Source organism: Pararge aegeria, chromosome 14, assembly GCF_905163445.1.
Source record: "Pararge aegeria chromosome 14, ilParAegt1.1, whole genome shotgun sequence".
Taxonomy (NCBI): domain Eukaryota; kingdom Metazoa; phylum Arthropoda; class Insecta; order Lepidoptera; family Nymphalidae; genus Pararge; species Pararge aegeria.
Genome location: NC_053193.1, coordinates 16,889,275 through 16,915,442, shown reverse-complemented (window position 1 = coordinate 16,915,442; position 26,168 = coordinate 16,889,275). Strand labels below are relative to the sequence as shown.

General features: G+C 35.4%; 1 protein-coding gene across 1 annotated transcript in view; it reads right to left on the bottom strand.

Moving 5' to 3' along the window:
- Positions 1 to 6,300: 6,300 nt before the first annotated feature.
- LOC120629489 (ionotropic receptor 75a-like) overlaps positions 6,301 to 26,168 on the bottom strand; it is a 35,085-nt gene continuing 15,217 nt past the window's right edge. The window contains exons 3-16 of the mRNA XM_039898430.1: positions 25,445 to 25,626; positions 22,954 to 23,176; positions 18,634 to 18,732; positions 17,833 to 17,909; positions 17,248 to 17,375; positions 14,950 to 15,004; positions 13,825 to 13,937; positions 12,842 to 13,059; positions 11,597 to 11,635; positions 11,053 to 11,237; positions 9,904 to 10,039; positions 8,464 to 8,626; positions 7,297 to 7,473; positions 6,301 to 6,517 (exon numbers count right to left, since the gene is read on the bottom strand). Coding sequence (XP_039754364.1) covers positions 6,442 to 6,517; positions 7,297 to 7,473; positions 8,464 to 8,626; positions 9,904 to 10,039; positions 11,053 to 11,237; positions 11,597 to 11,635; positions 12,842 to 13,059; positions 13,825 to 13,937; positions 14,950 to 15,004; positions 17,248 to 17,375; positions 17,833 to 17,909; positions 18,634 to 18,732; positions 22,954 to 23,176; positions 25,445 to 25,626 — 1,871 coding nt within the window. The 3' untranslated portion in view covers positions 6,301 to 6,441. The remainder of the gene's footprint in view (positions 6,518 to 7,296; positions 7,474 to 8,463; positions 8,627 to 9,903; positions 10,040 to 11,052; positions 11,238 to 11,596; positions 11,636 to 12,841; positions 13,060 to 13,824; positions 13,938 to 14,949; positions 15,005 to 17,247; positions 17,376 to 17,832; positions 17,910 to 18,633; positions 18,733 to 22,953; positions 23,177 to 25,444; positions 25,627 to 26,168) is intronic.

Genomic DNA, 26,168 nt, shown 5'->3' with positions numbered 1-26,168 from the left:
GGCAAGTACTACCCATGCCACGCGTAATATTTGATTAATTATAAATAAATAAATATACTACGACAATACACACATTGCCATCTAGCCCCAAAGTAAGCGTAGCTTGTGTTATGGGTACTAAGATGACTGATGAATATTTTTTTTGTATAATATACATAAATACTTATAATATACATATAAACACCCAGACACTGAAAAACATTCATGCTCATCACCGAACATTTTCCAGTAGTGGGAATCGAACCCACGGTCTTGGACTCAGAAAGTAGGGTAGCTGCCCGCTGCGCCAGTCGGCCGTAATTAATAATTTATTTATTCAAAGCACCACAAACTGAATCACATGTAACATCATCATCGTATCGACCCATTACCGGCCCACTACACGAGGCACCTCCTCCCATAATAAGAAGGGGTAGGCCATAGTCCACCACGCCGGCCCAGTGCGGTTTGGTGGACTCCACACACCTTTGAGAACATAATGTAGAACTCTCAGGCATGCAGGTTTCCTCAAGACGTTATCCTTCACCGATGAAGCAAGTGATATTTGAATGTCTACTAATATTATAAATGTCAATGTAAGTTCGTTTGTTACGCTTTCACGTAAAATATACTTAATCTTTAGATCCTCATGAAACTTTGTACACATATTCTTGGAAGTGCTAGAAGTAATATAGGATACTTTTTATCCCGAAATTAAGCTCGGTTACTTACTGAAGAAGGGGGTGAAAGTGTTTGAAGATTTTACACAATAACTCCGACAAATTATAACTGATTTAAATAATTATTTTTGTACTACAGAGGTTATAATATGTGTTTAATTTTCCCCAAACTCTGTGTACATCTGAACGTGGTTGGAGATAGAGGCCAGAACTCCTCATTTAAGGCTTAGCGATATACTTTAATTATTTTTAGAATTACAACTAAATCGAATGCCACATCGAAAAACAAAATCAAACGCAGACGAAGTCGCGGGCAACAGCTAGTATAATATAATAGGAAAGTTGGAGGTGCATGCTGGGATTCGAACTCAGGCCCCCGAAAGTGAAGCAGAGCTCCTACCCACTGGGCTATCACCGCTTCATATTATTATTTTAATTTATATGTACAGATAAATATTGGCTTATTTATTTATATGTTTAGATAACATTGCAAACTTCATTATGTGCCATGCAATTCATTCGTTAAGTTCACAATTATTTACCCCAAATTGCGGTTCAAACAGTATGTAGAGTTAATTACTCTCCTCTAAACTGCATACAACGCCCAGTGAGGGGAAAACTTTCCTAAAACTAATTACTCAAACTCGATGATGTTGTATAAATAGACGGATTACTGCGTAGTAACTCTGGGATTTTTTTGCCAGATTATTCTAGTGTATGCCTTCAAATTCTTTCGCCAAGGTGTGGACTGTGGACTGCTGACTGTGGACTGCATCCGGCATCTATGTCTCTTGTCTGAGTATTGATATGGTGATAAATAATAAATAAAATAAATATATGAAACAATACCACACATGTATCTACCGATAAGGACGCCAAATTGTACTCATCGTGTAATTTATAGTTATTAGGTACACAAAACAGGTTTTGTTCTAAACTAAAACGCAAAGTATGAGTACACAACTTAGAATTAAATTAAACAAAAATTAAAAATAAAATTAAAGTTAAAACAAAAACTAAACTCTTAAAAAATAATATTTACATTTAATATATAATCCCTATGGTTAAGTGGAATAGTGGTTAATTATTTGACTGTTAAAAATATTAATCTTTATATTTAAAATTGCTTCTCTATTTTTATATGGTGTGCGATAAAAGTGTATTCATTCATTCATTCCTACATCACCATCTATCCCCCAAGTAAGCGTAGCTTATGTTATGGGTACTAAGATAACTGACGAATAACTTTTATCAATAACATACATAAATACTTACAATACACAGATAAACACCCAGGCGCTAAAAAACGTCATTCATGTTCATGTGCATCACAGAATTTTTTTTTCAGTTGTGGAAATTGAACCCACAGCCTTTGGCAAAGAAAGCAGGGTCACTGCCCAATGCGCCACTTGGTCGTCAAAGATGATGATGATTAATAACCAAACAACTACTTAACCAAGTCACATTAAGGACAGCTGTTGTGATGATGAAAGGGGTAATGTCCACTAAACAATCACTTTTATATATATATTAAATATTATATATTTTAAACTTAAATTGCTACACCAACCCGTTCCTTCGCTTCAGCGATAAAACCGCCTTTGCACGCCCCATTTTCTTTTATAAGTTTCTTCTGTATATGTGGTTACTTTGATTAAAATGTGTGTGCATTTAAGTTTTCAAACAAACAAACCTTTTCATTCTATTATAAAGTAATATACAATTGCCCTTGAATGAATAAAATAGAAGGTGTAATATATATAAATCTATAAACTATAATATTATTTATTAGCATATCTAAATGCAGCTAAAAAGAAAATGTTCAGATAAGCGGGTAGTTACACAAATAATAACGAGCAAAAACATAAGACTAAATAATAATAATAATAATAAAATTTTATTTCAGGCATAGCCCATATAGTGTGCACTTAACAGTTTTTAAAAATAACATAAAAAGAAGCACTAATTAAATTAACAATAATAATAATAAAAATAATTAAAAATAATAAAATACTAATAATTAAACACGAAACAAATATTAAAATAAATAAATATAATGTTAGTAACAATAAAAAACCACTATCCTATGTTAGACAACTTAAATCCTAAACTATACCGGCCCAACAAACCAGGCTCTGGGTGTGGCCCTCCTATAGCCCGTGTGTGCACCATTCCAGCACCTCCAAAACAAATATCATCGATTCCTGGAAACGATTTATAGTGACATGTTATATGTCTAGTGGAATTTAATTTTTTTCTTCAAAAAGAACATACATTCGGCATCCTTTATATCAGATGGTAGTTTATTATAAAGATTTCCCACTTTTGGTACGTATAAAACTAACTATAAACAGAACATCACTTTGCAGGGCATGCAAGAAACACGTCCTATTAAGTATGACAGTTATATTAAATCCACATCCCTAATCGTTTTTTACTCTGGAACGTATTGGAAAACAAAAAGATTGGCGGTAAGTCTTTATTAATAGAATAGTATTTAAATAGTTACGTCCGAAACCTGTAGACAGACCAAACCAGACCAAATTCAGAAGTTATTAAATTTAAAATTTTACACCTGGTGATGGACCCGGTAACTCCCGATAATAAAACCACTGCACAAGGGATTCGCACCAATTCCTAGGTGAGAAAAAATACTACCTTCAATACACACTATAAAAATAAAACAAAGTAAAATGTTAATTATTCCTTTGTGCTCCTTTAAACCTTACTTCCAATAAGCCAAATTGAATAGCACTCTGATTTATTTGCTATTGTAGTTATTGATCCATTAGTTTTTTTAGTTGCTTATTAAGCTACGTCAGTAACGCCTCTATACATATCCCAACATCTTAGCCCAAAGTCTGGTAAACCAGCAACTTATGCCCGATTCTATCTTGTTATTAACAACACGGCAACGCCGCTTCATCTGGTATGAATATACTTCATTGTACAAGAACTCATACTTGTTTAAAACTAATTACCATTTTATGCTGTCCAAATGAAATATGTAGGTAGGTAATGGAGAAATACTTACTAATAATAATAATTTATCTTTTTACTAGCTGTTGCCCGCGACTTGGTCTGCGTTTGTTTTTTCTTTTGATGTGGCATTTAATTTAGTTGTTGACTTAAAAACTTTAAAGTATTCAGTATCGCTAAGCCTTAAATGAGGAGTTTGCTGCTGTCCGCTGAGGAGTTCTGTCCTCTATCTCCAACCACAGTTTGGGCAAAATTAAACACATATTATAACCTCCATAGTACAAAAATAATTATTTAAATCGGTTATAATTTGTCGGAGTTATGGTGTAAAATCGTCAAACACTCATCCCCTCTCCCAAAGGAACCGAGCTTAATGTCGGGATAACAAGTAATCTATATTACTTCTAACGTTTCATGAGGATCGGTTTAGTAGTTTTTGCGTGAAAGCGTAACAAACAAACTTGCATTGACATTTATAATATTAGTAGGGAAGTAGGGATAGGGATAGGGATAGGGATGGTAATTAATATTTTATTATTTTTAACAAGAAAATCAACAGTAAAAGAATAATAATATGTATTAGTAATAAGATCAACTACCTCGTTGGTCTAGTGGTAAGCATGTTCGACTGCAGACCACGAGGTCCTGGGTTCGATTCATGGGTGGGGTCAATCAAAAGTGTTGAGTTTTCTATTAAGATATTCTTAGCACCAGCCCGGAGTTTGGAATTTTGCGGTGATTTATCCCCGAGTCTCGGAAAGACAGTTAAGCTGTCGATCCAACGCCTGATTTCTTTCTGGTCGTGTCGGATACAGGCGCAGTATGATACGCATAGTTCGTATTCGTATATGTGTGTGTGTGTGTGTGTGTGTGTGTGTGTGTGTGTGTGTGTGTGTGTGTGTTGTGTATACACCTGTGTTTGCGCACACACTTGTGCGCTATAATATCTTCCGAGTAGCTGAAAAATGTCTCTGGAAATTGAATTTTGTTATTGAAAAACAAAAAGGCAAATAATAAGTTTTATTGACCACAATAATTCTTGAAGCAACATACAAAATATAATAATTATTTAAAGAACACAGAGGAACAAAAGTAAAACAAAGACAACTGAAAAAAAAATCTACATTGCGCCGTTGTACAATAACAAGGTTTTAGGCCGTAGTCCACCACGCTGGCTCGGTGCGGATTGGTGGACTCCACACAACTTTGAGAACATTATGAAGAGCTCGCAGGCATGCATGATTTTCTCACGATCCTTTCCTTAACCGTTGAAGCAAGTGATATTTGAATTGCTTAAAACGCACATAACTTAGAAAAGATAGAGCTGCGTGCTGGGATTCGAACTTGGCCCACCGAAAGTGAAATCGAAGTCCTACCCACTGAGCTATAAAAAAATAGTATTTTAATTAGTTTACATATTACTGTCGTGTTCGCCAAATCGATCCAGCCGTTCTCGACTTTTTTGGAGTTTAACGAACAGCAATTCATATAGAATACATAACCGATATCTAGCCCCTCTCAAACAAGCCTTGTATAATTGAATAGAATAAACAATTAAAAAGTAAACATCATAAATACGCCACTGCGGTATTGTTTGATCTGCATATTCATCAATCTCTGGCACGGCGCCATCCGCACGCTATGCAATCAAAATAAAACTTTTAACATTTATTTCCAAAATTCACACTAATATATAAAATTCGATTTCGAGTGTTTATTTTATCTGTTTGTTGATGTCTAAAACAATACCTATCAATCTGAATTATTGTATTGTATTTGAATAAAACTGCACTGACTGCCTGGTCTGGTTAGTTATTTTTTTGTTAAACGTTAACTAAGAATTAAGAGGTCCTGGCTACGAATCTGAGGTCGGGCCAAAAATGAAAAATTACTGTGTTTTTATCTTTAAAAAAATTCAGTGCCAGCCGAAAGTTAGGAAATTCGCGGTGTCAACTCCGGTGCCTAGGATAGCATGTTAAGCCGTCGGTCACAGTTATTATTACTAATTTGTGACAATAGGTGTAAAGCCCTCCAACCCGCATAGGAGCAGCGGGTTGGGTCTATGCTCTACAATCTATGAGCGAAGAAGCCTGGGCCCAACTGTGGACTGCGAGTGATTGTGACGATTTCTATAAAAAAAGCGATGGTATCAAATGGCAAGAGTATACTACTGCTTAGCAATAGCGGTTTCCAGGGGGCTTTAACTACAATTCTTTGTAGTCGCAATCAACTTACCACAACTGTAACTAGATGGCGCTTTTTCGATTCCATATAAAACGTAGTTGACTTTCACGCGATCGAATCGTTAACGTAGCTAGAAAATTTCATACATGGCACTTTGGTTATTAAAAAACTGCCACTCATTCTACTGCTAGGTTATTAGGTAGCTGATGATTAGGTTTAATGATAAGGACGCAAAGAAATGAAGCGGTCGTTTTATTACCAAACTAGATGGCGCCACAAAGTTCGCGCTAACGACGTGCTCACTAATATTTACCATACAACTTCCAAAGATGAATGGTTGGTCCACATCTTAGCGGCACGTATCAGAAACGTGGATAAAAAAAGTTTCGTGCGTGTTGATGGAATATCAACCACATAAGGATGCCACCGCTCACGGTGTCTCGCTGTTCTGTGGTAGAATTAAACTAATTTTACAGGTAGTATTAAACTAATTTTGTAATTGGAACTATGTAATTTTCTAAAATTACAAAATTTAACACGCTTCACACTATTTCTAAAAACTAAAACTAATACCAAACAAAGTGTGAATTAGTACAGACAGGTAAGTGCGTAAGTTAGACTAAGTGCTCCACCATTCTTCGCTGTCACTTTTTGGTACAGGTTTTCTATTTTTGGCGCTGTACTTCCACCATATCCTATAAAGTGAATATAAAAATAACGTTAATGACAACAATCTATTAGCCAATCTATCTATCTATGGGTCTCATAAGAAGGCTCAGAGTCACTCAGCGGGCGATGGAGAGAGCTAAGATGAAGAAGAAGCCTCATTTCTGATTTGATTATCTCTAGATGATCAAATCAGAAATGAGGAGATCCGTAGAAGAACTAGGGTTACCGACATAGCTCAGCGAGTCGCGAAGCTGAAGTGGCAATGGGCAGGGTACATAGCTCGGAGAACCGATGGACGTTGGGGTCTTAAGGTGCTGGAATGGTGACCCCGCACCGGTTAACGCAGCGTAGGTCGGCCCCCAACGAGGTGGACAGATGACATCAGGCGAGTCGCTGGGAGCCGCTGGAGGCAAGCGGCCCAGGACCGTGTATTGTGGAACTCCCTACAAAAGACCTATGTCCAGCAGTGGACGTCGATTGGTTGACATGATGATGATGATGATGATGATGATGATGATTAGCGAATCTCTTAAAAAAAATATTTGCAGGAACGTCTTAAGTTAATCTTAAGTTCTAAAAGAAGTAGAACTTTCTACGTCAACTTGCCAACTTGTTACTTATTTCTGCCGCCAAGCAGTCAAGCAGTGCTGTGGAGCGTGGTTTTGGGTACGATTCCAGGGACATGAGGCTTAACAGCCACTTCTCACGTTGATGGAGACCAGGCGACATGCCCACGAAGTGTTGCTGTTTATCAGGTGAGCCATCTGCTTTGTCTGTCAGCTGTTACTATAAAGAAAAGGCATACCTTTCAAGCACCATAATAACTGTTCCCAGGATAAATCCAGCAGCCAAGACAATGAAAGCTGGAGCAGCTCCGCCCAAAGCCAAGGCTCTCGGAGAACTGCCTTCACACTTCACCTCACGCGACCAGGTTCGCTCATGCACCCAGCTTAGAACACCTCTCTCTTGAAGACGAGCTAAACTGCAAAAGTATATAAAAGAATAGAATAGAAAAACTTTATTGCAACACAATATAATAGGAAAAACACAAGGAAAATAGTGCAACCTGAGCGTGCGAAGCCAATAAAAAAGTGGAAAGTGGATATAACATATATAGTAAATAATACATTTACATTTAGATAATAACTACAAAAATACCGATATACATTTAAATATACTATAATAGCAATTATTAAACTTAGGAGTTTCCCTGAAGGAAGAGATATATATGCAGGAGAACTAAAGCATCAGCGAGTTTAAATGGCAATGACGGCCGACTGGCGCGTTGGGCAGCGACCCTGTTTTCTTAGTCCAAGGCCAAGGGTTCGCTTTCCGCATGGAAAATGTTTGTGTGGTGAACATAAATGTTTTTCAGTGACTGGGTGTTTATCTGTATATTATAAGTATTTATGTTTATTATTAATAAAAATATTCATCAGTCATCTTATTACCCATAACACAAGTTCATACTAATATTATAAATACGAAAGTTTTATTTCATTGTTGGATAGAAGCAGGCGTTACTTTGTGGGATTTCTATATGTTATAAAAAATTAAGCTTAATTTTTCTATATTCCGCGAAAAGCAGGAGAATCTGTATTGTGTAATTTAATCCTTATACTCCACACCAAACAGATTTTCGCGGAGTATAGCAAATTAAGCTTCATTTTCATAATGTTTCATTGTTGTTTTCATTTGCAACTGCAATGAATTTGCCACAGTGAGATCTCACATCCCTGAGATCGATTTTATCCCGTAAAAGCATATTACTCAAGCACAGTTTATCAGTTCAATCGATTTCGGCAAAATTTAGCACATAAAAAGTTTGAATCTTGAATACAGTTTTAGGATGCAATAATCAAAATATGGCGTGAGTAGCATTAATTTTGCCAGGCTTTTTAAGAAGGCAGTTATACGGACAAAATAAAAAAGAAAGAGCAACGGAATACGTTATAAAATTCAATTTTTATACCTCCAACAAAAAAATTCTTTGTACGGGCTGTTCTTCTGCAAGCAAGAGTAAAGCGAAACACGCTCCATGGAATGCAAGGAATCCAGATCACACAGCTCCCTCTGGTCGAACGTTCGAGATATTCTTTCGTTCGCCGCATTCGTGTCTGCGTGGTATGCATACCCTGCAGTAGAATAGTTTTACAAAACATAGCTAACTAACATAGCTTTCATAGCACGATACCAAAGTTAATATTAGAACTACCCTTAATGTATTAAAACACTGTTAATTAATTGTGATTAATACATGACTGATTAATTCCTTAACGAACGATTCCGCTCTCATCTCTCACGAGATACTAACATTGGAAAGTTTTTTAAAACTGTATAACGATGTTGAAAAAGAGCATTTGAGTTTCTTGCCATATCTCGGTAGAATCTACCTTTCCAACCGGTGGTAGATTTACTGAGTGAATGAATGAATGATTTATTTATTTTTTCACATTACTTATATAAGTACAATATAATGGGCTATTTTGTTACACAGTTATAATGCGGGAACTGATGATTGAACCAGGTAAAACCTGTGTCTCAAGCCGACAGGCCCGTTCCCCAAGAAAAAAAAAATACAAGGATGAATACAGTATAGTTTAAGTAATGTTATAATTACATTTATTCGATAATAGTTAAATTTAAGTAAGAGTTACTTATAATTTACTACAAACAGACTGACTAGATGTTTCAAAGGGCTTACAAACAAATCTTACTTTAAATGAATAAATTTTGAATTATTAAAACAAACTTAAGTTCTATTATTTTTGCCTAGTGGATTCGGCCAGGACTTGTCCAGTGAATTCGCGTTAGGTAAAGGTCTCAGGGGTATAAAATAGGTTTAATACTACTAACAGATCCCTAACAGTGTGCTAACTACTAGTGTTCCACATCCACTGCTCCGATCTTGCTGAAATTTGGTACAAAAATACACCAAGAAATAATATGCATATAAGACTTATGTTTTATTTAGGAAAACAAACAGTTCACAAGATATATTTAGTAGCTGCTATTTCACCGTAGCGGTGATAGCCCAGTAGGTAAGGCTACGTTCTCTACGTTCACTTTGGATGGGGCGAGTTCGAATCCCAGCACCTCTAACTTTTCTAAGTTATGTGTGTTTTAAGCAATTAAAATATCACTTGCTTCAACGGTGAAAGAAAAGATCGTGAAGAAACCAGCACGCCTAAGAGTTTAACATTATGTTCTCAAAGGTGTGTGGAGTCCACCAATACGCACTGCGCCAGTGTGGTGAACTACGGCGTTGACCCCTTCTCATTGTGGGAGGAGACCCGGGCCCCGTAGTGGGCCGATAATGGGTTGATATGATGATGATGATTCCACAGTAGTGGGAAACATACAATAGTATTTTATTAATAGCCCGGTATCTTCAGACATGGAATTTAATTACCTCCCTGTCTAACCAACTCAATGCCCTCGTTCATAGACGCAATTACGGTTTTTCCTTTCTTCAGCAAATTATTCATTTTCCTTTTCAACGCGTCTTCTGCTGTTGCCTTTTTTCTGTTGTAGTAATAATCTGGTAACTGTAAAAATACATTACTGTCTTTTATTGTATACTAGCTGTTGCCCGCGACTTCGTCTGCGTTTGATTTTGTTTTTTCGTGTGGCATTAAATTCAGTTGCAGTTCTAAAAAAAATTCAAGTATTCAGTATCGCTAAGCCTTAAATGAGGGGAATGCTGCTGTCCGCTGAGGAGGTCTGTCCTCTATCTCCAACCACAGTTTGGGCAAAATGAAACACATATTATAACCTCTATAGTACAAATCTGTCGGAGTTATGGTGTAAAATCGTCAGCACTTTCATCCCATCACCCAAAGGAACCGAGCTTAATGTGGGCATAAAAAGTATTCTACATTACTTCTAACACTTCCTAGAATATGTGTACAAAGTTTAATGAGGATCGGTTATGTAGTTTTTACGTGAAAGTGTAACAAACAAACTTACATTGACATTTATAATATTAGTAGGGATAGGGATAGGGATGTATTTTCAAACATAATCATTATTATCAATACCTTTCCGGCTCACTACAAAGTAAGGGTCACGTTTCAGAATATTGACGGCGATTGGCGCAGTGATACACCAGTGAGTAGGGCTTCCACTTTTCTTTCGGGGGGCCGAATTCCCAGCACCTACAACTTTTCTTAGTAATTTTCTTTCGAAGCAGTTCAAAATATTACTTGCTTCAACGGTTAAGGAAAACATCGTGAGGAAACCTGCATCTTCTCAAAGGTGTGTGGAATCCACCAATCCGCACTGGACCAGCGTGGTGGACTGCGGCCTTAACCATTTGTCATTGTGTGAGAAGACCCGTGCCCAGTGGCGTGCATAGAGGGTATGCACAGGGTATGCTGATGATATAAAATGAAGAAAATGTCTAGTACGAGTTAAAAATACTTATTAGGAATTTTTATAAACTTTTACTGCAGATTATCTTCATTTTATTTCATCTGCATACCCTGTGCATACCCTCTATGCACGCCACTGCCCGTGCCCTGTCACTACGGCATGTGTATGATGGTGACGAAAGGTATACCTGTAACCAAGAGTAAGTGTATCCAACGTCTTCGAATATCGGCTGAAGAGGACTGTCTATCAGTTCCCACAGAGAGTTGATGGAAGGTGGAGGACCGTTCAGCAGCCAGCTCACGACGCTGCTGGTATAGTAGTTGTAGATCAGTAGGCAAGAGAGACCGGTTACTAGAATTGTCATTTTCCTGGCTGGATAATGAAGAAAGAGAAAAAATGGTTTTAGCAGTGGTAGAATAAGTAGTTTAGAGGTTTTATTTTATGTGAAGTTCGAGTTCCAGCAAGCATCTCAAACTTTACTAAGCTTAAAAAATATCACTTGTTTTATCGTTTATGGAAAAGGTTTCTAGGAAATTTGCATGCCTGAGAATTCTCCATAATGTTCTTAAAGGCGTGAGAAGCCCACCTATCTGCATTAGACGAGCACTGTATTCTACGACCCAAACCCTTCTCACTTCAACTCAACTCACTCACTCAACCCGTGCCCTTTAATGGGCCTGTAATGAGTCGTTAAGATGTAGATGAACAAAAAAAATTGAAAGCTAAAGTACCTTCCGATACTCGTCGTAAATCTTCAAACTCTTCAAAAACTGAAACAAAAACAAAATGACACGTAATCCGAACCAATTAAGCTAGGAAAAAAGGTTTACTTTCGTGACTGAATCCGGTAAACAAATATGCCTCTCTCATCGGGCGTTACATATTTGTTCCATGAAGGCCATGGAGTTTTACGACCATAATATGTACCCTACGTAAACTTTGTTTTTTCTTCTGCTATATTTCATTTATCTTTAACTTTTATCTTCAGGGAAAGGTGGTTAGAAATCGAAAGCATTGTTTAAGAAACTTCTTCCACCAGAGGGTGCAAGGGGAATTCGTATTTACCCCCTTTATTAATTAACTATAGCGTTTGAATAGGAATCTTTAGTTCACGGTAAAGGGTTTTTATGATTAATACATTGTGTTACACAGTTGCACCACCCCTGCTCTTATCGTGGTTATCGTACGAGACGATTAAGAGAATATTACAAAAAACGGGTTGCAGCGTCCTCTGTGCACATACTACCATATACTACAAACCCTCCCGTTGGTAGATGTCTTTAGCCCAGCAGTGGACTGTTACAGGCTATTGATGACGACATTTTTTTTTTAATTAGTCTGAAGCAATGGTTTTTCCCGTGTTAGGCTTTTGACAAAGAAGATATTACTTATCGATAAATAAACTTAGATCACGCGAATCCCTTTGTTTAAAATTTAAAGAAATAGGTATACTTACAGTAGCATCGCAGTTTATTATATATTTATATATAATAATATAATCTTTATTAAACAAAACATAAGTAATTATAAACCAAAAGTAGATATAAACTAGAAACGGACATAAATTAGTGATATCTGCGTATCGTCTGAGAAAAGTACAGAAATCCTTTGTGGGGATGGGTAAATACTTTTATAACATGATACCGAAGGTAATATTAGATCTACCTTTACCTAAGTTTAAACAATATATTAAAACACATTTAACCAATTGTGGTTAGTGCACGATTGATGAAATCCTTAACGACAAGGCTACTTGAAAGCACTCCGCTCTCATCTCTCATAAAACAGAAAAATTCTAAAGACTGTTAAACTATAAGATGATGTTGGAAAAGAGCAATCTGCTGAGTTTCTTGCCGGCTCTTCTCAGTAGAAACTGCCTTCCAAACCGGTGGTAGAATCGCTACAAACTTACTAATAAACTAACTTGCTTATAAACTATGCCTACTTGAAATAAATGAATTTTGAATTTGACTTACATTGCTGACATATCAGAGCCAGTACGGAGAAGATGGAGTAATACCAGTAGTACACGTTGATAGGTCGTTGTTCTACCACAGCGGACAGCAGCAAAACAAAGCTGCATAGACCGCACACCCCTATCACACACCACCAGGTGGCAGGTGATAAGGGACGGAGGAACTGGTTCTCGAACTTTCCCACGCCCTGAGATGGGATGCGGTAGTAAAAACGCGTCCTACAAAAGGCAATACATAAGAAATAAAATAACAGAATTAAGAACATATTATAGAAATTTTAACTAATTAAAATTTTAAAAATAATAATATTTATTTATTTACCGGAATGTGGGTATAACAAGTAAACATTTAATTAAACAGTCCTTTCACACTCGACTGTCACAGACAGTATGCAAATGTTTTAAAAACTAAATAAAAAAACGATTATGCTTTAAAGATTTAAAGAATTAAAATAATCAGAAATAGGTAATAATGTCACTTAAAATTAATTAGGCAAATAATACAATTACTAATGTTGTTTCACAGTCACAAAAGTTAACTAAATAGGTATATTAATGTCACTAAAGTATTTTTTTCACTATTATAGTTATTTTTTGTTGAGTTTCAAAAATTGCTCGCTTTAATTTTACTAGTGGTGGATTTTTGTTACAGTTCGGAAGTTTATTATACAAAGTTATAGCCATACAAAATGAATTGTTTGAGAAGACAGCCAACCTTTTTCCTGGTACCCAAAGTTTATATCGAGGAAATGGTCTGCCCCTCCTGTTTGGATAAATTTCATTTAATGTAGGAAATAAATTAGGATTCTTCGTCTCAAATGGTGGTGGTTTTGTGGTGTGGACCAGTGCTCTGAAATAGGATGATAGTGCGATTTTTTTTGAATTGGGGGTGAATGTATAGTGTAACATTAAGTCCCCCTTTTACACTTTGCTTTTCTTGGTCAAGAAAGGTTCTCAAATAGTTTGGGAATTGATTACTCTTACTCAATAAAGGAGACCGCTGGAGCCGCGACATCGTATCTGTCAAAGTGATGAGGAATTAGACGCAATACTGGTGTTATGTCCTGCTCTCGGAAATACAGTGCGTTCGTCGCTGCCTGAAATTGGTTTTAAAGTGTTTAAGCAAAAGCTCAACATGCAAAATTAGAAACCATTTATTTAAAGTAGACCTACATTATAAGTACTTTTGAAAGTCTAGTCTGTCAGTTTGCAGAGTCTCTATAATCGGTTTTGTTTGCATGTAGGGATAACACGATATAATGGACGCTTTTCGAAATGTGATGTCTCTTTCTCTTATCTGCCTTTAAAGACTTATTTGTATTTTTAGTTTAAATTCAAGATTTACAAATGAGATTTATTTTTAGGAGCAAAAGTAATTCAAATTGAAAAATTCTTCATTCATGTAGGCCTATCACAGGGACATAAATTACTATGACCTTAAAACTAAAGCATGGAGCTAGTAACCTAATGTGCCAAGTCCTTAAGATGGGACCTCTTTTTTATAAAATAAATGTCATTGTCTCCAGAATCACAATTTTGGATCGTGTCATAAATAGGTCGCTGTAGATAGGTAATTCTAACTCTTTACAATGAACGTCTTGAATGCAACATCAAGCTTTAGCTCTGTTGTTGCTCTCATTTAAATTATATAGATATACACAAGAAGCGGTGATATCGCAGTTAGAATCCCAGCACGCAACTCTAACTTTTCTAAGTTATGTGCGTAATTAAAATATCACTTGCTTCACCGGTGAAGGAAAACATCGCGAGGAAACCTGCATACCCGAGAGTTATCCATAATGGTCTCAAAGGTGTGAAGTCCACCAACCCGCATTGGGCCAGCGTGGTGGACTACTGCCTTAACCCCTTCTCAATGTGGTAGGAGACCCGTGCTCCGGTTATGTGTTAATGTGATGATGATGATGACAAAATAACCATATTTTACGACAACCAATACGATATATATATAATATATTATATATATATATATATATACGAGCTACGATATATATATTATATATATATATATTATATATATATATCGTAGCTCATATTGGTGGAATACCTGCTAAAAGACCTGCAGTTGAAGAGTATACATTTTTTGCTTACCTTATGTTCCTTGACGTAGTCGCCAACCCATCGGTCTACTACAGTGTAATTGTATCTGAAAGAGGTTTTAAATGATTTGATTTGGCTTGTCTCCTCTCTCTTATGAGAGAGGAGACCAGTGCAGCATAAATTCAGCAGATGGAAAGTAGGTTTGACCTAAGATTTTGCGCGCTTGCCCAGATGTTTGAAAGAGACACAGGTTTTAAGAAACATAGGTCTCGAAAACCACGCATTTTAGAAAGAATATTATTGCTTACTTATGCTTGATATTAGAAAGAGTAATTATTATGAAGGACGGGCGTTTGCAATATTTTGGTTGTTATTTGTAATTAGGTATTATTTTATTGTAATTTAAACCTAAATTTATCTCTTAATTATAAAAAAGCAATGTGTCATCTCTTGTTTCAAACGTGTCTCATTGTAATATGAAAAAGTAGATCGAAACTGCAACGTTTCCTACTAGATGACGCTACAGTCGCTATAAGACTGGTGTGAAAGGCATATACTAATTTCGGCATCGACGGTAGGAGAGCCGTAGCTTAATTGGAGAAAGCGCTCAGGCCGCGATTGCCAGAGAGTCGCAGGTTCAAATCCTGTCGATTACGAAAATTTTTATTTGCATTATAAAATTGATAATTCCTCCAAGTGTAGGTAAAAAAACTAATAAAAATTATAAAAATTAAATTTATATCGTTGTATTTTAATAACTGGTGTTATACCTTTGAATAAAGATTTTAATTATTTATTATTATATTATTAACTGCATTATGCGAGTTTTTAAGATATTCATTTTTTTTTTTAACATCTTGTTAGTACCTACGGCAGGGCTACCTACTTACACTAACTAGATGGAATTACATTTCCACAAATTAATGAAAGATGACATTAATCATCATGCAAGACATGATATTAATATAGTATCTTCATCAATATCCGCACCGCAAAGGCCTGGAATGCCCTCCCATCTTTAGTCTTCCCCGATACCTATAATCTGGGTACCTTCAAATCAAGAGTGTATAGGCATCTTCTAGGCACGCGCGCTTCATATTAGGCTGCATCATCATACCATCAGGTGTGATTGCAGTCAAGCAATTGTCTATATATTACAAAGAAAAAAATCACTATCATCAACAGCCTATTTGCAGTCTCCACCCCAGAACGCGTCTGCCCCAACGGCCATCGGTCCTACTACAGATATGACCCCACTACCAATTCAACTTGCTTATCCTTTGAGCTATTACGGTCGCCTTGGTTTTCCTACGGATTTCCTCGTTGCGAGAGAGACTCCCAGCATAGCTCGCTTCAAAAGCGTTGCGTGACTTTGGATTTGTGGATGACATCGACAGTCATTAATTAAAGATTTTAAACTAAGATTTACGTGGTTAATCAACATTTTTCAAATAAAATATTATCACGGAATGTACCCGTTGAACTATGTTTAAGAAATATCGACTGTCAGTGTTCACGTCTTCACTCCATATGTCATTACAGGCGGGACACACTTGTTAAAGACTTTCGTCTTTAGGTGTTGGGGTATCGGCGAATTGAAGACTTGCCGCAGTTTTCCAAACGCTGCCCAGCCCAACTGAATTCTTCTGTCAGCTTCCTTGTCAAAGTTCTTTCTACCAAGTTTTATAATTTGACCTAGATAGTTATATTTTTGGACAACTTGATGCTGACATTATCGACGGTAACTGATTTTGAATATAGTGTATTTTAGTGGTACTCTGCGAATATTTAAAAAGAGGTAACTAAATATTCTAAGAATACCTCAGGATTCGCGGTACAAAGCTGTCCATACATCATGGTATGGATTCCATAGAGCAATGCTGTCTAAGTTGAATAACGCCATTGAACGCGGTATAGGTGACATCCTTCGTGCAACAGTGCTACAAGAAGGGACCACGAACAATTCATTTTTTCGTGGACGAGCCTTATTGGCTTTAGGAATATGAAATTATTTTATTTTTATTTATTTATTTGTGAACAATAACATATCTTAACCACTTATGAATGAAACGATGATCACTGTAAAAGTATGAAACTGCATAACAGTGATCACGCCCACCTCCAAAACTTAAAATTTACCACTGTTCACTTGATATTTATCAAAAAATCTAAATACATTCAAAAATATTAATTAAAATAAAATAAGATACAAAAAAGGGATACATGCAACATTTTAATCTTGATTTCGAGTGTGTGTGTAAGTGTGTATGTATTTTGTGTGTAAGTATGTAAGTGTCTGTCTGTGTAAAACGAATACAGTGAAATTTTATACTAGTTATTCCAAATTACCTAAAATTATGAATTCCAGTGATCTCATGCAAGACCGTGGCACCAGTGTGCGATATCTTTGACACCCTGTGGTCAGTAATACTTCCAAGAATCATCTGCGGCTCGAACACTGGTGGGATCGGCGTCATCTAGAGTACAGAAAATGTTATTCGTACAGTTGAGAAGGTGATGGAGAAGGTCTTTACCTGAGAGGGGTCAATGCTGATGAAATATTACGATTAATTATAATAATTCCATAATATAATTTAAAAAAAATACTTTGAAAATAAAGCTTAGTTTCCTATACACCGCGAAAAGCAGGAGAATCAGTATGGTTCAGTTTGAAATTTCTTCAATCTTTTTACTCCCAGACTCAGAAAGCAGGGTCACTGCGCCAATTGGCAGTCTAATCTACTAATGTTATAAATGCGAAACTTTGTTTATCTGTTTGTCCTTCCTTTGCGCCGTTACTAAGGAACCAAGCAACTAAGAGACGGAGAGTAAAATATTTATTTATTTAGCAACGCACCCCGTGAAGACATTACAGTTGTCCAATTCGTCTCTTTTACTTATCAGAACCTCTATTATTTTATATGTCTCACTTACTACAACTGCCATTTCGAAGGCCATCTGCCGGAAATCCCATCGCCTATAATATTTAAATGCCGTTGAAATGTTCAGGCCTAAACAAATAAAGTCACAGCATAGTTTATAAAAAAAAAAGTACATTTGTATTATTTTTTAGGATATTCAAAATGAACTGAATATGTAGTGCAACATATATCTATTATTAAAATGATAGTATTGTGATATGAATAAAACTTATTTTGTGTACGTACGTTTCACGGCCACGTTATTTTAGTACCTACTAAGTATGTTCGACTGCAGAAATCATGGGTTCAGTTCCCGGGTGCAGAAATAACACGAATCATCATTATTAGGGTTATTTCTGCTAAGGACACAAATTGAGAAACTTCTATATTGTTGTTTAGTAAAATAATTTAATTGATATCAATAATGGCGGATCATAATAAGTCCGCCATCTTTTGAAGTCCACCATATTGGACTTATAATAATCATTATTAGGGTTATTTCTGCTACACACTGCACTGCTGACACATTTATCTATTTAAAATAATGATCAAATTAAGAAACTTCTATAATGTTGTTTAGTAAAATAATTTAATTGATATCAATAATGTCAGAGCATAAAAATAACTAGTCCGCCATCCTGGATTTATAATGTACCTAACTAAACTACCATGCAAGATCATAAAAAATGAAAGTCTATGCAAAATTTATTTTCAATAATTCAAATCATCTGCATAACTGTTTTTAAATTTACTTGCAATGTTTGACTACAAAACTAACATACAAGTTAAATAGGAGCTTGTAAAATGAAGTTACCTTTATCGATATTCCAATCACCTATTCTTTCAATGACAAATGTTCCGTTATGCGTCTTTCCAAAATTGTATACCTCGTACAATTCATACGAAGAATTATCTACGAAACATAAAGTATATTTTAAAAACAGAATGCTCATTAGGAATCAAGACGGGTTTGAGAACTTCTTAGAATATAGAAGAATGATGAACTGTGATCGTTTCACAATTAGATATGTGCCCATATCTAATTGTGAAACGATCACACTGCGAAGTTTTTGCCGGCTTCTTCTCCGTTGGTTTGAACTTTGAACACAGAAGACAGGTCAAGAACCTATCTATGTTTATTTGCAAACATGTTATGCGTGAGGATGTACCGAAAGAATGACTGACTTCGCGTCATCAGCCATTATTGTGTGCAGAGTGCATTTTGTCCAAAAACAGTAAAAAAGCCCGCGCACGTCTCACTTTACACCTGCGGAATGTTGGGAGCTCGCAAACTTTTTACCATTTTATGGTAAGAGTTTAGAGTAATAGAGGTAAATAATTACTGTCAACTCCTAAATGGTATGAAGTGATTAGTTTGTTCGAAAAAGACGTCTAAAGTGAAGTGGTTTTTGATGCTTCAATATTAGTCGTGTACACGGGTTTTGTATGTTCTAAATTCTGTGCTTTGCGATTAAAGTCTGATTATGAACTAACAAACTATTTCCGAGCTAGGTTGACGTCACACAGGTCCTTCATAAAGCGTTAATAATATACCAAAACCCAACCATCTAGTATTTCTTTCTTTTAGAAAAAAAAATGAGTGAAACAACATTTTCTATAAAAAGGACATAATATATAACACTTCGCAGGGCATGCAAGGAACACATCCTACTGTTTGGTGCCCTTTTTTCCGTTAACCTTAGGCGTAGGTGTTAAGACCCATGTGCCCGTAATTACACCGGCGACCGTCGTTTCGGTCTGAAGGGCATCTTTCAGACCGGAACACTGCAATGCATGGAGGAAGTACTTTTCTAGACGTGCTGTTTCATAAAAAGCTGTACCACTCCTAAAATTACCACATAACACATTTATTTATTTATTTATTCCCAATCTTACGTTTCTGTCATTACAGGGAAAATTTATCTTTATAAGAAAATGCAGCATGTTATGTAAATAATAATCTAATATATAAAATTATCGTGTCGCGGTGTTTGTAGTTAAACTCCTCCGAAACAGCTTGACCGATTCTCATGATATTTTGGGTGCATATTCGGTATGTCTGAGAATCGGACAACAACTATTTTTCATCCCCCTAAATGTGGCCAACTAGTCTTTATATATATTTCTTGTGTGCGTGTGTATGTCACTGAACTCCTCCTAGACGGATGGACCGATTTGAATGAATTTTACGGTATGTGTTTGGGGTGGCACCCTGGATGGTTTAGATTCACAAATCAGCCCGACAGATGGCGCTGGAGCGCAGCTAGTAATATATATAACTATAATGTATATGATACAAAATAAACACATAAGGTGGGATAAAAGCCATAATAATATTAATTATTGTCGACCGTTGTTGTTCCGATCGTCGTTTCAGTCAATGGTCTTCTCGCGAAAAGTTTCGACCGACATCTCAAGAAGCTTTCGCTTGGTTGTTGGATCAAGGGTCGGATACAGTAGGCAGTAGTCCTTGAAACGGCGCGTATTGTGAGGAGGTTTCTCACTCTGGAGCCCTGACCACCGGTTGCTTGGGCATTCAAAAGCCCCGCAAGCGGAGGGTGGAAGTTTTTTTTTTTTATAAATTTTTAATAGTGTTTTTTAATTTATTCTTAAGCATTGTTAATAATTTAAAAAAAAAAGAAAAATAATAAATGATAGAAATTAATTATAATAATAAACATGACGATTCCGTATGACGAGAACCTCGTGAGAGCTGAGACCGAGAAAAAACGTAAGTATTTTGATTTAGCTCACGAGCTTACCACCGAGCCCGTGGAGTCCGCTGAAATCATCCCTATAGTTATATCTATAGGGATGGTTTTAGCGGACTAAATAACAACATGTTATGTGAATTAACTATTGGCCCCACTTCGCTAGTGCGGACACCTGAGAGAACGGAGGAAAATTGTAATGAAAAAGGTGTACTGGGGAGCCCAATAAAAAAACCCAAGCCAAGTACTCATTCTCGTGAACAATAATAATAATAAATAAATAAATATATTACGACAATGTACACATCGCCACCTAGCCCCAAAGTAAGCGTAGCTTGTGTTATGGGTACTAAGATGACTGTTGAATATTTTTTACAAATAATATACATAAATGCTTAGAATATACATATAAACACCCAGACACTGAAAAACGTTCATGCTCATCACACGAACATTTTCCAGTTGTGGGAATCGAACCCACGGCCTTGGACTCAGAAAGCAGGATCGCTGCAAACTGCGCCAACCGGCCGTCGCGGTATGACTCCGTACTCTAGAAGTGAAAGTATTGGAGCAAAACGATTCTGTTGAACTTATTGCCTAATTTTTTGTACAGGTTTTTCTAAGAATTGGGCTATTTAAATTTGTAATACAGTCTATACTATTTTGTTGTATGTTTGTTTTTAACTATTTCTTTGCCAAAAGAAAGCTGAAATTATTTAAAATAAAATGCATATTTAATGCAGTAAACTACTTTTTGATTCATCATTCCAATCGGAGATTTAATGTCAAAATTATCGCAAGTTTATCAAAACTAAGGAAAAAACAGCTCTATTTAGAGAAACCGTTAATTGAAAAAGTTATTTTTACGAACTCTACTATTTTTTTACAAGAATACAGATCTTCCCTATAGTTATAACTGCGAATTGTTTAAACCCAGTAAGCCTAGCACACCATCTAAGGTGACTGGGGTTCCGTGGCAGCTCACTGGCAGCCAAGATGCAGAAAGTGGTGTTGCTCGACTCGGCTAGGATAGTCCGCCAATTTTTTAGCCAGTCGCCCTGACCCCCGGCCGTCTGGTCGCCCCTGCCGGGTTGTAATCCACCGCCCGGTGCAAATATGTATTTATGTAATGTATCTTTAAGTGTACTAATCTCTATTTATCTAAGTAAGTATATTAATGTTGTTTTGGCTCACTATGTATATTTATTTTGTACACGGGCGTGAGAGTAAGTCTCGATATTAATAATAATAAATGCTTTTTTTTCAGGCTAATGCAACTTAGATCAAATGAAAATTGCAATTATTTACAAAAAAAAAAAACAAATTTCAATAACTAAAAAATTAAATTTATCTAATAAACTTTATTTTTGATTCACACTGCGATATTGTTTCAACCAAAGCCGGAAGAAGGCAACATCCAAGTGCTCGTATATTGCCCGGAGAATCTCATTATTAGAGCGAGGTAATCATTCCCAAAAGGAAGCGATTCTGAAACGTGTTAAGGCAAAAAAAAGTCAGGAAATGTTACAGAGGCGAACATATTTGAAGCACTATAAATTCGCGGTAGCTTCATCAGAATGCGGTAAGCATCAAAGTCAAAGTCAAATATTTCTTTATTCAAATAGGCACATAGCTGGCACTTTTGATGCGTTATTATATACAAAACTAGCGGACCCCAGCGCCATCTGTCGGGCTGATTTGTGAATCTAAACCATCCAGGGTGCCACCCAAACGCATACCGAAAAATTCATTCAAATCGGTCCGGCCGTTTAGGAGGAGTTCAGTGACATACACACGCACACAAGAAATATATATATAAAGATGTGTACATAGCAGTGAGTAGTGATGGCGATAACTACAATCGTAAACTTAAAACTAAAGGGTTCCAATCGCGCCCTGGTCTAAGAAGAAGCCCACAACAAACTTAGCCGGGTGTTCTTTTTGTTATCACCGTCTCACATTGTCATTAGAAAATATTTAAGAAGCAACCTGGTGAGAGCAATTGTTTACACCCAAGCTTTTTTATCGTTTACGTAATCCTTTGTACTATAATAGGACTTTTCTATAAGCTTTCGCTTAATACAAACTTTGAACATCATCATACTGGATCCTTATATCACTGTACGCACGTACCATGTTGTGTACAAGTTCTGGCCGAATGCTCTGAAAAATGCTTTTTACTTCGTCCATATAAAGAAAAATCAAGACATATACTCTTTCCACGCCTCGAACCCTTTAATTAGTAGACTGTTATAAATAATTTTGGTAATTTTTATTAGTGTTTTTACCTACATTTTGAAGAATTATCAATTTTATAAATTTAAAATGCATATAAATTTTTTTATATGCATTTTAAATTTATAAAATTGTTATAAATAAATATTTATCTCACATTAATTATTATAGATAGTAAACACACTTACCTATTTTTACAGACACAGTGACATCAGCGTCGACACTCAAGTTTAGATTATTGAGAACTGCTATTGACACCACTTCATTCTCATCAATATACTTTGTTTCCTTATAAAGAGGTTTATCAAAATCTTCGTTTCCATTTACAAAAGTAGAATCATTTGACAAAATTACGTTGTCTTCAATAATGAGCCATTTGTGCTTCGAATCGAATCGAACGTTTTCAGAAGCCTGTGCAAAATATTTCATTTTTTTTAATTAGGTATAAATTATTTTTAGCTGGAAGAAGTTTTGGGTTTTTATTACTCTAACGTAATAACTAATCAATTGCCTCTTTGAAATAGTGGTAGCAAAAAAAAATTAGTTTGTAGGCTTCTCCATAAACTAGAATGCGTCTGAAGCCCCAGTTCTCGGTTTAGGCTTAAAAGCGAATTAATTAGTCTAGTTTTTTTTTGATTGTTTTATTGGAAATTTCCTCCTATTTCAGAATCTTTTTTGAAATTTCTAAAATATTAATTGTTTATGAAATATTGGCAAAAATACTTCTTCTTTATTGCTTTTATAAGTGAATATAAATAGACAAATGTTGAGAATAATTAAATAGTTCAAACAAACTAAAAAAACACGCTTGGTATAAAAAACTTAACTAATTTCTTTCTTTTAGTTTATTCATAATAGCGATTTTTTTAGTTTTTCTTGATCTATTATTTTTATTAGAGCAAAATTAATCGGTAACCCATCCACCATTAAAGAGATAAATTTTTTTTTTTTTTTTTTTTCAGTGTGTTCGTCTCTCGAAATGCAAGTTCTAATTATTATTTAAAACAGGCCATTAAAAAGTAATAGCTAACGCCCTCTACCATCTAGTAGCTTAATGTTTTCTGTGGAATTTGTTAGGTACGCGAACGCCATAGGTCTTTTACATTTGGGTCTAGATGGCGCAGTAGTAATTAGTAAAAAATCTTATTTTTTATAGTGAAAATTGGAATAATCTTTTCAGATTAGTGTATTGTCATCGGTCCTCGATATGTCTACAAAGTTTGAAAGAAATCTGACCGTTTAAAGTGGGTCAAAATCGCGCCCAAAGAAGTCGGTTACAAACAAACATACAAGTGAAGCTAATATAAAGCGAGTAAAAACACTAGTTTTAACACGTCTAATCGTATTTTTAAATCTCTTTTTATAATATAAACTAGCCGTTTCCAGCCCGCTTCGCTGGGCGAATTGAAAAAGGAAATAAATTACATTTTATGTTTCATTTTTATTTATTTTTTTCATATTTTTATTATTCTCCTTTTTTTTTTATTTTTGTATGAACATAAATAGGCCCCGCGGATAGAACTGTAATTAATTGTTTATGAAATATTGGCAAAAATACTTCTTCTTTATTGCTTTTATAAGTGAATATAAATAGACAAATGTTGAGAATAATTAAATAGTTCAAACAAACTAAAAAAACACGCTTGGTATAAAAAACTTAACTAATTTCTTTCTTTTAGTTTATTCATAATAGCGATTTTTTTAGTTTTTCTTGATCTATTATTTTTATTAGAGCAAAATTAATCGGTAACCCATCCACCATTAAAGAGATAAATTTTTTTTTTTTTTTTTTTTCAGTGTGTTCGTCTCTCGAAATGCAAGTTCTAATTATTATTTAAAACAGGCCATTAAAAAGTAATAGCTAACGCCCTCTACCATCTAGTAGCTTAATGTTTTCTGTGGAATTTGTTAGGTACGCGAACGCCATAGGTCTTTTACATTTGGGTCTAGATGGCGCAGTAGTAATTAGTAAAAAATCTTATTTTTTATAGTGAAAATTGGAATAATCTTTTCAGATTAGTGTATTGTCATCGGTCCTCGATATGTCTACAAAGTTTGAAAGAAATCTGACCGTTTAAAGTGGGTCAAAATCGCGCCCAAAGAAGTCGGTTACAAACAAACATACAAGTGAAGCTAATATAAAGCGTGTAAAAACAATAGTTTTAACACGTCTAATCGTATTTTTAAATCTCTTTTTATAATATAAACTAATTAAAAAATTGTTAAAAAAAGTTCTGTCTTGGACGTCCGTGTGTCTGTATGTGCGGATCCCGCATCTTTAGGTCATGATAACGAGCGAAATACTTCACTTATCGAGTTGTTTTTTTTATAGGCTACAGTATTTTGAGGAACAGAAGCCTATTACTTATCACGGTAGTAGATGTGGTAATTAGATGTAGTTTAATTATTATTTACAAATAATCATTAGTCTACCGGTTATAGAAGAGAATAGAATAAGAATAGAATAAATATGATTGCATAACTGTGTTAATTTTTTCGGTATTGGAAGTGGGAATAGTACCAACAGTTTGCCACTTTCTGGCGTGCGATTTTCTTACATGTTTAGAGTTTATATTACAAATTACTATAACACTTAAAAGTTTGAACTTTAGACACTAAAAATAAAGATTTGAAGTGGTATTTTTAATACTATTAGATTGTTAGGTACACTTTACTTACGTAGTACATAATTTCTTCGAAGTTAGGACATGTTGGATTTAGTAATACCCCAGTCAACGTTTCACTTTGTTTCAGACAAAAATCTAGATGCCAAGAGTTTTTTTCGATATTTATATCGATATTGCAACTTGAAACGGCGATATTTTTAATTGTTGCTAATTTAACAAAGTTATGGTGATAACCTGTTGAGAATGATAAAATATTAGTTTTGTTGTTTGTTTTAAAAACAATAAAAATTATGAAATAATAGCGGTAGCGGGTCGGATATGGCTAGCCACAGCCATAGAGACCAGTGGAATGCCTTGGAGGAGGCTTTTACCCGAAGGGAGATACAAGAATAACAATTCACCAATATAATACATGTAACAATTGTATCTCAAATCATAATAATTTTATAGATTCCCATTATTGTTAGTTTTAATGATCTGTATGGATATAAATAAAGCTTATTTTTATTACTATTCCTATCCCTATCCCTATCCCTACTTCCCTACTAATATTATGAATGTCAATGTAAGTTTATTTGTTACGCTTTCATGCAAGAACTACTAAACCGATCCTCATGAAACTTTGTACACATAGTCTTGAAAGTGTTAGAAGTAATATAGGATACTTTTTATCCCGACATTAAGCTCGTTTCCTTTGGGAGAGGGTATGAAAGTGTTTAAAGATTTTACACCATAACTCCGACAAATTATAGCCGATTTAAATAATTATTTTTGAA